Source organism: Schistocerca piceifrons, chromosome 1 (genome assembly GCF_021461385.2).
Source record: "Schistocerca piceifrons isolate TAMUIC-IGC-003096 chromosome 1, iqSchPice1.1, whole genome shotgun sequence".
In the NCBI taxonomy this organism is placed as follows: Eukaryota; Metazoa; Arthropoda; class Insecta; order Orthoptera; family Acrididae; genus Schistocerca; species Schistocerca piceifrons.
The window spans coordinates 280,404,117-280,416,761 of record NC_060138.1 but is presented as its reverse complement, the minus strand read 5'-3'; the positions used below and the strand labels follow the sequence as shown (position 1 = coordinate 280,416,761).

The window sequence follows — 12,645 nt, the reverse complement described above, 5'->3', positions numbered from 1 at the left end:
CTAAAGATGCTTGAAGACACATATTTCAGTTCTTCACCAGTAAGAACTATCATAGAAATGCATACACAGTTTCTTCACCGGTAAGAACTATCATAGAAATGCACACACAGTTAAATTCTACACCACACACACAGACAAAATAAAATTGATGAATATCAACATCTGAAACATGCCAAAGACCAAAGAAAGGATCAAGAGAGAATATGGTAAAATAATAATCATCCTGTATCTCCTATTCCAGGTCTATCAAAAGTGTATGAAAACCAGTTGCCATCCAGATTCAAAATTTTATTGAAGAGTATGATATTAGTTTGAAATCTTATTACTAAGGTTAGCACATCATTAGACAATAAGCATAAACTTAATTTCATCCACTGCTGTCAGTGTTGCTTTGGTGATTGTTACCTTTTAAAATAATAAACAAGCTGCCTTCAGTCACAAATCACGGTTCATTTCAGTGCAATGCATTTTGAGTCCTACGGGCTTGATCAGTCAAGTTTTTCCAATTTAGGTAAAACCTGTCCTGTTAAGATAACGTACGTATAATTATGAAGTAGCACCTTATGCGTACAATTAATTGAAGACTGCAAAAAGTTCATGAAGTTCACCTTCTCTCCAAAAACAGGAGTAGAATTTTTGAAGGGAAAAATAAACTTGCTGAAGCAATTGTTTATTACATGAGATATGTGGATGATACTATATCCCTTATCTGATGACAAAAGATGCACTTCAATTCACTCTATAATAAAGTAATGTCTTCTCTGAAAACTACCTTGAACAAATAGGATACCCACTCACGATGGAAATATATTGCGTCTAATGGCAACAAAGACACATGACTTCTTTGAGGATTCCGCATCAAAACTGGTATCAGTGATCATGACACAGTTGTGGCTACAATGATTACCAAAGTACAAAGGGCAACTATAACACACAGAAAGATTTATATGTGTAGTAAACTACATAACAAATAAGTAGTGTCATGTCTCATTGAGCAACTGGAAACTTTCAGCACAGGTCAGGAGCATGTATAGGAACTTTGGCTCAAGTTTAAAAGAAAAGAATAGCTGGATACATATGTACCCAGTAGAACAGTTCATCATGGCAGGGAACCTCCATAGTATACAGTCACTGTAAATAAATTTCCACAGAAACAGAGATTACTGCATAACAGGTGAAAAACAAAGTGTAGGGGAAAGAGATGTTGAATGGAACATGTTTGGCTGTCAAGGGAGCAATGTGTGATGCCTTCAATAACTACCATAGCCGGATTCTGTCAAATGACATTTCACAAAATCCAAAGAAATTCTGGTTGTATGTAAAGGCTGTTAGTTGCACCAGAGTTAGTGTCCAGTCCCTAGCAGATGTGACAGGAACTGAAACTGAGGGTAGAAAAGTGAAAGCTGAAATGCTCAACTCCATTTTCAAATGTTCCTTTACCAAGGTAAACCCATGAGAGTTGCCCCAATTTAATCCTCATACCACTGAAGAGATGAATTAAATAAGCATTCATGTCAGTGGTTTTGAGAAACAGCTGAAATTATTACAACTGAACAAAGCTCCAGGTCCAGATGGAATCCCTGTCTGATTCTACACTGAATTTGGCGGCTGAGTTAGCCCCTCTTCTCACTATAATCCATCGTAGATCCCTCGAACAAATAATCATGCCCAATTCTTGGAAAAAAGGCACAGATCACACCCGTCTACAAGAATGGTAGCAGAAGTGATCCACAAACTATCATCCAATATCCTTGACAATGATTTGTTGTAGAGTCTTAGAACAAATTGTGAGTTCAAACATAATGAAAAGAATGACCTCTTCAATCCCAACCAGCATGGTTTTCAAAAACATCGATCATGGCAACCAGGTAGATGCAGTATTTCTTGATATCTGAAAAGCATTTGACTCATTAGTGCACCTATGCTTATTGTCAAAAGTACGATCATATGGCATATAATGAGAAATTTGTGGCTGGATTGAGGACTTTTCAATAGGGAGGACACAGCATTTTATCTTGGATGGTGAGTCATCGTCAGATGTAGAAGTAAGTTCGGGTGTGCCCCAGGGAAGTGTGTTGGGACCCTTGCTGTTCATGTAAATTAAAGACATTGCATACAATACTAATAGTAAAATCAGGCTTTTCGCAGATGATGCAGTTATCTATAATGAAGTACTATCTGAGAGAAGCTTCATAAATATTCAGTCAGATCTTGATAAGATTTCAAGGTGGTGCAGAACTGGGAACTTGCTTTAAATGTTCAGAAATGTACAATTTTGCACTTCACAAAATGAAAAAAAGTAGTATTCTGTGACTATAATATCTAGGAGTCACTTCTGGAATCGGTCAACTCATACAAATGCCTGGGTGTACAACTTTGTAGGGATATGAAATGGCATGATTACATGGGTTTAGTCATGGGTAAAGCAGGTGGCAGACTTCAGTTTATTGGTAGAATACTGGGGAACTGCAATCAGCCTACAAAGGAGATTGCTTACAATTACTTGTGCAATCCATTCTAGAATATTGTTCAAATGTGTGGGACCTTTACAAGATAGGACTACCAGCGTATATTGAACGTTTTCAGAGAAGGGCAGCACGAATGGTCACAGGTTTGTTTAGTCCATGGGAAAGTGTCACAGAGATACTGTGGGAATTGAAATGGCAAACTCATGAAGACTATCCCATGAGAATGTATTAAAGTTTCAAGAACAGGCTTCAAATGATTATTCTATAACCCACTACATATAGCTCACACAGGGATCGTGAGAATAAGATTAGAATAATTGCTGCATGCACAGAGGCATTCGAACATTCTTCCCATGCTCCATATGCGAATAGAACATGAAGAAACCCTAATAACTGGTACAATGGGACGTACGCTCTGACATGCACTTCATGCTGGTTTGCAGAGTACAGATGTGGATGTAGATATAGAAATTCCACAGTAGAATACAAAACAAATCAGTTGAAAAAATTTCTTCGGCCTCACTACAGTTAATGAACAGCAAGAACATCGAAATACACGAATCACCACATCATCCAAACACAAATAAGTATGCTGCACTTAGATCCATGCTGAACAGTACACACACATTATCTTTAAAATCCAGATAACTGATACAAGAAAATCAAAGCACAATGCAATAAATAATGCTTATTCAATAAAATCAATTGACAAACTAGCAAATAAAATAAAGGCCAACATTAGTTATAGAAATATGAATAAAGAAGTTTCTGGAATCTTTTGTGACCTCACAAAAAGCTCTGACTTAGTAATCATGCATTTCTTATCTACAAATGTAACAAGGGTAGTGTCCTATGTTGGCTTACTGCAATAGGAAATAAAGTGATTGTCTTTGCACATGCAGCAAATTATTCTTCCACATGGTGTACCACAAGGATCTATTTCAGGACCTCCTACGTTTTGGTTCTACATTAATGACCTACCCATCAATGTAAGTGCCCCAAAAGCTTTTGCAAATTTTACATCTGCAATGAGGACAATGAGTTACAAAATATCCCTGCCATCGTCATCAATACAATAAATCCTCAAGAAACATGGTTTCAGCTCAGTGAATTAATCCTGAATATCCTAAAAAAATGATATGATGCAGTGCAGAGGAAAAAATAAAACCAAATTAAAATAACTCATAATAATCAAGACCTATAAGTGCACCGCGCAAAATATTTAGGATTAAATTCAGATAAGAATGTAAATTGGAATAAATATGTTTAGTACATAGTAAACAAATTACGTGACTTTGCATTTGCAAAACAAATATTATATAGTTGTCTGATATGGACACAAGAAAAATAGCATGTCACAGCTACTTCCAATCAGTTATAAGGTACAGTATTGCTTTTTGGGGTAATTGCTCATACTGAAATTTCAGAAAATAATCATTAGTAACATGTGTTCTGTAAATCCAATGAATTCGTATCACCTGTTAACTACACACCGGAAGTTACAAATTCTTCCCTCCCTATAAACCTATGACACTATTATCTTTTTACAAAACAATTTACAATTATTCGAGGAAAACCTTTCCTAATCACTCATACTATATGACAATGCTGATTTCATGTGCCCCACTCATTGTTTAAACTTATATTCTCGTACTCCACAGCACATGAGGAAAAAGCTACATGATCCTCTACTTCAGCAATTCTACTACTCACTCGAAGATTTCATCAAGGATGAACAATATTTTGAGCAGGATGCAGTTTACAGATTTTTTCTTGTGTAAAGGTAGTTGTCTTTTCATAAAAAAGTTATAAAAATGTTTATAAACGGCTATGTCTTATTAACAGGATTTATGCATCAGTAAATTTGTATTACCCATTCTTGCAACATGTATCTTGTACTCTAATCAACTGATTAACATCTGTATCTTATAAGACAAATAAATCACAATTCACAATTGCCAACTAAACCATGTATTGTAGCCTGACGATGTAATCTACAGCTCTGTATCTCCTACTTTTCCAAGATTCTCCTTCCTTGAAAGTTAGGTAACAAATTATTCATCAAAACGTGGCTCTTTGACAAATTCTACTGTGGCTACTAACTGACCATTGCTCTGTACTAAAGATACTGTACTACAGCCACATATACCGAATGCAATAAATGGCAGACTACTCTTTATTCAGTGCTCAATAAATGGGTGTATTTCCAACTGACAGACTGGGTTCATATTTTTCTGTTAATTTTAAATAGCATATAATGATTACCAAAAACAAGGAATTGTGATTATTTCTACTTACCAGCACATGCCATACATTTTCATTCGCTCCCTCAAATGAGCAAAACCTTATACTGACACCAAGTAAACCCTGGCCTCCCCAAGTAGTACTTGGTTCAATAGATACCTCACGGACAGACTGTGTCTTACTACTGTATACTGTCATTTGTAGCTTCTGGCCTATACCTTGCTTTAGCAGTTCTTTCAGCGTGTCATTATCCTGATCCTGCAATACAAGAAAAACAGGGTAAAATTAATTATATTTCTTGTGTGTGTGTGTGTGTGTGTGTGTGTGTGTGTGTGTGTGTGTGTGTGTGTGTGAGCGCGCGCGCTGGGTGGGGGTGCCTCATATGCGCCCATATCAGGACCATAGAACAGAAAGAGACGCATTAAAGGCAACTACATGTTAATCCCAATCGGCAGAAAGAAAGACAGCTAAAAACAGGGACTTTCTCTTGTAGAAAGGGCCATAAAATACACCATAGATGCAACAGAGGTCCTGAACTAAAGATCAAATGTCATTTGCCATATTGCTACAATGGATAAAAAGAAAAACTTGGTCGAGAACATGTGTGTCGCTCACTAAAACAGCTGATAACTCAGACAGCAAAACACAAATTAGAACGTAAGTGGTTACAAAAAGGGCATTCTGCCAGGAAATGGCAGACTGTCAAAGGTTGAGGGCAATGAGCACAAAGTGGTGGGGGAGCACCACTTAACAAATCGCAATGGCTAAAAAGACAATGCCCATTACACAACCTAGCTAACATGATCTCCTCACAGCGAGAGGTGGTCATCCATACTGCTGGGAGAGGCTTCATAACCCAGAGCTTGCTCCCATGAAGGGAGGACCAGTGGTAATGCCAAAGTGACACCACCTGCTGACAGACAGCACACAGAGGTCATCAGAGGGACTGTCAGAACCAGCGGGCTGAGGTATGAGGACTGCAGCCTTGGCAGCAGTGTCAGTGGCTGCATTTCCTGTCAGACCGACAACACCAGGAACCCACATGAACATCACACTAGCTCCATCAAGAGTGAGCATGTGTCAGCTTTCCTGGACCCCTTGCACTAAGGGATGGATGGTGTACAGCACACAAAGGCTTTGAAGGGCACTGAGAGAATCAGAGTAGATGACGCAATTGAAAAGCCTGTGTCGCCAGATGCACTGCGTGGCCTGATACAGGGCAAAGAGCTCTCCTGTAAATACTGACCAGTGTTCCGGAAGCTGATACCAAAAAATGTCAGCACCAATGATGAAGGCACACCCGACACCATGGTCAGTCCGAGAGCCACCAGTGTACACAAAGGTACTATCGCAAAGTTCCGTGCGAAGGTCATGAAACTGAAGGCCATAGAGCAAGGCTGGAGTAGTGTCCTTAGAAAATGAACGAAGGCCAAGGTGAACACGGGCCACCACACGAAGCCAAGGTGGTGAATGGTTCACACCCATCAGGAAAGTTGCAGCTAGCATGAAGTTAAGCAGCCAGAGCAAGAGCCAAAAATGAGGAGAAGAGACGAGGGATGCACCCATACTGGTGACCAAAGGAGTCATTGAAGAAGGAGGCATACAATGGGTGACCGCCCATGGCAGACAAATGGCATGCATATCTGCTGAGGAGAAAGTCACAGTGATAGAACAGCAGCAGTTTGGCGGCTTTTGCATACAGACTCTCAACCAGGCTAGTGTAACAAGCGCCACTGGCCAAGCGGATGCCATGATGAGAGGGTTGTGTTGAGACAGCGTAAGAGAGACAGATGCGTAGATGTATAAATGAAACACCCATAGTCGAGTTTCAAATCAACAAGGGGTCGGTACAAACGGAGGAGGGTCGTTTGATCTGCTCCCCAGAAAGTACCGCTGAGGACCTGTAGAACATTTAGTGACTGCACACATGGGCTGCCAGGTAAGACAAGTGGGAGGACCACAAAAGTTTCCTATCGAGCATGATGATGATGATGATGTTTGGTTTGTGGGGCACTCAACTGCACAGTCATCAGTACCAGTACAAAGTTCCAATTTTTTACACAGTTTATTTTCTTTTCACAATCCACTCTAGTCACTCTCACAAGTGGTGGTGATGATGACAACAGAAACACCCAGTCCCTGGGCAGAGAAAATCCCCAACCCAGCTGGGAATCGAACCCGGGACCCCGTAATCCAGAGGCAGCAACACTAGCGCCTAGATCACGAGCGGTGGACTCCTATCGAGTATGAGCTCCACGAATTTCATACTTTCAAACAAATGGACGAGCAACAGACCCATGATTAAAGATGATGGAACAAAACCCACTGCGCCGGCAGAAACTTACATAAATCGTTTTGTCAGTGTAAGAACAAGAGACATTGTCGATGCTCCATGAGTAAAGACGACTGAGACATTGCTGACGATGCCGCTCAATGAGGCAAGTCCATGGAGAACTGCAATAGATGGCAAAATTGTTAACAAAAAGGGAGCCACAGGTACCCGGCAGGAAACAGGCCATCATAGGGTTAATGGCAATAGCAGAAAGGATGACGCTCAGGACGGTACCCTGAGGCACATCATTTTCCTCCATAAAGGTGTCCTGAAAGAAACTAGGCATGCGGCCTCGGAAGCCCCCCGTGTAGAGTGTACACTGGATACCAGTCCTCCAGCAAGTGTCGTAGGCTTTCTCCAAATCGACACAACCATTGCTACAATCTGAGATTTCCACAGAAAACCAGTTATGACATGGGTGGACAAAGTGACAAGATGGTCAACTGCAGAACGGCACACTTGAAATCCACACTGTGTAGTGGTTAGTACATTAAATCACCTTACGAACACAGCTGGCGAGAGAAATGGGGCAGTAGCTAGAAGGAAGGTGTTTGTCCTTACCAGGCTTACATATGGGTATGACAGTGGCTTCACGCCAGCATATGGGAAATATGCCTCTGCCCAAATGCAGTTGTACGTATTAAGCAGAAAGTGCTTGCCCGCTCGAGAAAGGTGCTGCAACGTCTGAATGTGAACACTGTCTGGCCCTGGGGCATAGGATCGGGATGAAGTGAGAGCATTATCTCATAGTAAAGGCAGCTTTGTAGCACTCACTATCCTTAGAAGAGAAGGGTATTGCCCAAGTCTCCTCTGCTCGTTTTCGATGGAGGAAGGCAGGGTGATAATGGGAGGAGCTCGAAATCTCCACAAAATGGCGGTCCAAGATTTTGGAGATAGTAATAGGATCCACTATGACACCGTCTGTTACTGTCAGGTTGGAATTGCGGAATGGACCTTGGTACCAGAGAGCCATCTGAGGTTGGCCCACACAACAAAGGTGGAAGTGGAACTATTAAAAGAACTGTTAAATGAAATCCAGCTATCTGTTTTGCTATTCCGAAGAACGGGACGACACTGTTCATGCAACTGTTTATAATGAATGCATTTTGTCGTTGTAGGATGACGGTTAAAAATGCAGAGAGCACGTCTCTGCAGATGAACTGTGTCGCAGCACGGTGTGGATGAAGTGGGAGGAATGGAATGGTCAGCGGTGATTGTAAGGTATTCGACTAGGTAATCACAACTGAGGAAATGATGTTTGTCAAAAGTTGCCAGGGAGGAATAGAGCCTACAGTCAGCCTTAGACAGCTCCCATTTGGGTTTGCAAATAGGTGGGGTAGGAGTCAGCAAACGGATAGCACAAGGGAAATGGCTGCTCGAGTATGTGTTAGAAAGAACAGACCACTCAAGACAATGGGTAAGCTGGGCAGTGCAGAAGGGTAGTTCCAAATGGGAATAGGTGTGTGTGGAGTCTGAAAAAAAAAAAAAAAATGTGGGTGCTCCTGTGTTAAGGCAGATGAGGTCGAGTTGATTGAGATGGTCAGCCAACAGGGCACCTCTTGCACAGGTTCTAACAGAACCCCAAAGAGGATGGTCTGCATTTAACGGTACAAAGCGAAAAAATCAAGCGAGGAAGAAATATGTGGATTGCAACAGCTTGGAGCCAGGTAGTCAGGCAGATGGGTTGACTATGATCATCATCATAAGCAGCATGACTCCCCCATGAGATGGAATGCCATCCTTGCGGGGGGGGGGGGGGGGGGGGGGGGGGGTCAGGGGGTCAAAGCAGACTGAGAAGAAATTCGAAAGTTCAAAGTGATTGTAAGGACACAATTTTGTTTCCTGGAGGTAGTGTACAAGGGGCTGCAGTGATACTAACAGCAGTTGTTAAGTCCTATATGTTGGATCAAAGGCTGTGAATGTTCCACTGGAGAAGAGTCTTGATGGGGAAAAATGAAGGGGGTGTCGCCTCTGCAGCTGCAGAGTGCCAGTCTTTGACAATTCACCGCTATAGGGCTGGAAGATTCTGCTCCACGAGGTCTACAGAGGCATTGGCATTCTCCTTGAGTCGGTCTGCAGAGTCCAGTGCAGAAAAACAGTTGGTGGGGTGCACTGACGACACGGAGGTTGGCTGGGCGAGGGCAGCATACGGCGACACCATCTAAGAGGATCTCCAAGTTGGTGAAGAAACAGAGCGTTTCCCTTTGTTAGACTTCCTGGAGCCTTTCCTGTTGGCAGACGAAGACTCAGATGTTTGTTGGCTGGAGGGACATAGGAAGTCTTCATGGGAGTATTCCTTCTGTCCTTTCCGGCCTGCCGGTTGTGTAACAGGTGACTTTGCCCCATGACGTGGAAGTTTGGTGGCTTGTTGCACAGCTGGAAGAGAAGACGGGTATGCTACCATGACACTGGGCGATTTCACAACCACGGCAATAATTTCGAGGTCGCATGACTGCGTTGCCATGACCTTCATGGAGCAAAATGTAGCAAGAACAGTACTGTTGGTGTCGGATGGTTGAACGCAGGGTTTCCAACTAGCCAACAATTTGTGAGCGACCAGGTAAGGCACTTTTTCCTTCCCCCAGATCTCCTGGACAGCCCACTCATCGAGATATATGAGAGAATCTCAGGGGGAGGCAGCATGGTCGCCAATGCAGTTGATACAACAGGGAGAAGACGACGGACAATCACCCTTGTGAGCATCTCTACCACAGATTACACGTTTGGCTGGGTGTCGACAGAACTCTCAAGTGTGGTTGTAACAATGACATTACTAGCAGCGCACCGGGTTTGGAATGTACAGTCATACTGTGATAATTTCATAGCCTGCTTTGATCTTCGATGGAAGCACCACTATCAGAAGTGAGAAAAAGAGTGTGTGTGGGCACTATGGATGTATCAACTTTTTTCATCACCCAATGGACTGCAAAGACGCTTTGATCAGAGAGGTATGTTTGGATTTCTGCCTTAGGTGACTGTTCACACCTCTGCTCAGACCTCCCAAACACCTGACAGAGGGATGAATTGGCAATTTAGGAAGGTAGCAACTCAGGCAATCACCCCTCCCTGGGGCTGGCCTTTACCGGGGGTACGTGTGAATCTTACCTGTCAACACGGGGCTGGGAATTACGTGTTACCAGTCACCTGTTACGCATCAGATGATGGACACGGTCAAGGAGTTTCAAAGCGGAATGAGCTGCTGAGCCATAAACCTGACTACCATAATCTAGTCTGGACAAGACCAGAGCATAGCAAAGATGGAGAAGAGTGGAGCGGTCTGCACCCTAAGATGTGTGGGCCAGGAGGTGAAGAGCATTAAGCTTCCACATACATGTAGTCTTTAGGTGGCGAATGTGGGGCTGCCATGTCAGCTTATCAAAAATAAGACCCAAGAAATGGGACTGTGCTACAACATCGAGGTGGTGCTTGCCTAAATGAAGTTCTCGATCGGTGTGTACTGTGGGTCAAAAAATGCGTAACCCACACTTTGGAGGGACAAAACTGGATGACATGGGCGGAGGCCCACACAGAGGCCTGCTGGATGGTGCCTTGGAGTTGGCGCTCAGCAGATGCTGCAGAGTGAGAGCTGCACCAAATGCAAAAATCGGCGACGTACAATGCGGGGGTAACCAGAGGCCCAACAGAGGTCACAAGCCCATTGATGGCGATGAGGAAGAGTGTGACACTTAGCACAGAACCATGTGGGATATCATTCTCCTGAATCTGAGGGGCGCTGAGTGAAGTGCCAACTTTAATCTGGAAGAGCCTGAGAGATAAAAATTCATGGATGAAAATTGGAAGGGGACCATGGAAACCCCAGTCTTGGAAAGCAACTAAAATGTGATGGGACCAAGCCATGTCATACGCCTTATGTAGGTCAAAGACCACGACAAGGTGCCAGCTGTGAGTAAAAGCCTGTCGGATGGCCCAGAAACCACACTGATAACGGGGCCAAAGGCCCCGAGATTCAAGTACCCACCATAATCTGAAGCTGACCATCCTTTCAAACAGTTTACAGAGTTCATTTGTCAGGCTAATTGGGCGGCAGCTGCCAAGAGACGTTGGGTTTCTCCTGGGCTTAAAAACAGGGATAACTATACTGTCTTGCCGTTGAGACGGAAAAGCACCCGTGAGTCAAATGTGGTTGAAGACCCTGAGGAGATGTTGCTTCTGGGTTACATCCAAGTGTTGGATCATCTGGTTGTGGATGGAATCCAGACCTGGGGCTGTGTCTCGTGAAGAGACAAGAGCCTGCGCCAATTCCCACTCAGTGAAGGGAGGATTATAGGGCTCAACTTGGTGCAGGACGAAAAAGAGGGGGTTCTCTTCAACTCTGTGTTTCTACTAGAGAAAGGTAGTAGGTTAGGAAGACGATGACTATGCTGTTGCAAACTGTGTTGCAAGGTGTTCTGCAAGGAACAATGGATCAGTGCACAGAGCACCTTGGAGGTTCAGACCCTGGACAGGTGACTGTCGCTGGTAGCCCAGAAGGCTGGGATGACCATTGTATGGAAGACATGAGGGCAGGGGAGAAGATCGTGAGATCAATAGCAGAGAATGTGCCATGAGCGGCATTGAAGTGGGTAGGGGAACCATCACTGAGGAGACACAAATCGAGGTCTGTGATAAATTATTACACGAAATCCCCCTCTGAAAATTTGTTGAATATAGCAGGGAATAGCAGAGAGAGAACTGGTGAGAAATAATAAAAAGAAAAGGTTTTCATCACAAAATTTTGTGAACTAGATCATGGTTGTCCTCTGAACGAGATCAACAACCAGCTTTGAGCCAGTTCGCAAGCTACTATTAGTGATGCGCTTTAAGAGAATAAGAAGAATTAAATGTTTGGGGAGAAAATGTTAAATTTATTAACACCATTTACAATGAAGAAGAATTAAGAATTTACGGGTTGGAAGATAGTTGACAGCAGTCTCTAAGGGTTGTAAAGACATCAGCTGTATTTCCCTGACATCCAGTGCAGCCAAGCGCTGTTATGTCTCCGGCTCACTAAGTCTTGGTGCTATGTCTCCAGCTCATCCCATCCACTGTCAGATGCTGAATCCACGCACTCACCTTCAGTGATGCAATTTGCCTATCACATCATCACTGCAATGTGTCAGCATCTTAACAACAAGAGCTATACATCAGTTCAGAAACTGGTATCTATATTGCTTCCAGTCATTCCTTATGTGAAAACTGTGGTGGTGCATACGGTGTGGGCATTATGAGCTGTTTAACAATTGGTTTACTGGTATTGTCATACGACATTTGACACTGCAATGAATCATTAATTTACACTAATTACAACTTATTATCTTTATCACTGAATGCCGATTGTGACTAGAAACATGGAGGCTAACATTCCTGAATGGTTTAAGGTTTTCAGAAAAATTTTAAACCTTAAACTAAATGCAAACAATTAAAGCATTAAAGCACAGACTGAAAATATAAAAGCTGTCAGGCTGAGTTAAAGACAAGCGTAAGAACTGAGTTAAACTAGTATCCAAGTGCAAGGTTCCAAATTAAAAGCAAAGGTGGAATGTGGGGAATCACTATAACATACAAGTAAATAACTAAATGTCACAATTACAACAACAGTAT

The 12,645-nt window shown here is 42.8% G+C and overlaps 1 protein-coding gene across 3 annotated transcripts in view; it reads right to left on the bottom strand.

Annotated features, from left to right (window-relative positions):
* The window catches only part of LOC124716720 (Golgi reassembly-stacking protein 2), a 58,737-nt gene that overhangs the window by 31,352 nt on the left and 14,740 nt on the right, over nucleotides 1-12,645 (bottom strand). For all 3 annotated transcript variants that reach the window (XM_047243445.1, XM_047243372.1, XM_047243298.1), the window contains exon 4: nucleotides 4,767-4,970. In XM_047243445.1, coding sequence (XP_047099401.1) covers nucleotides 4,767-4,970 — 204 coding nt within the window. The remainder of the gene's footprint in view (nucleotides 1-4,766; nucleotides 4,971-12,645) is intronic.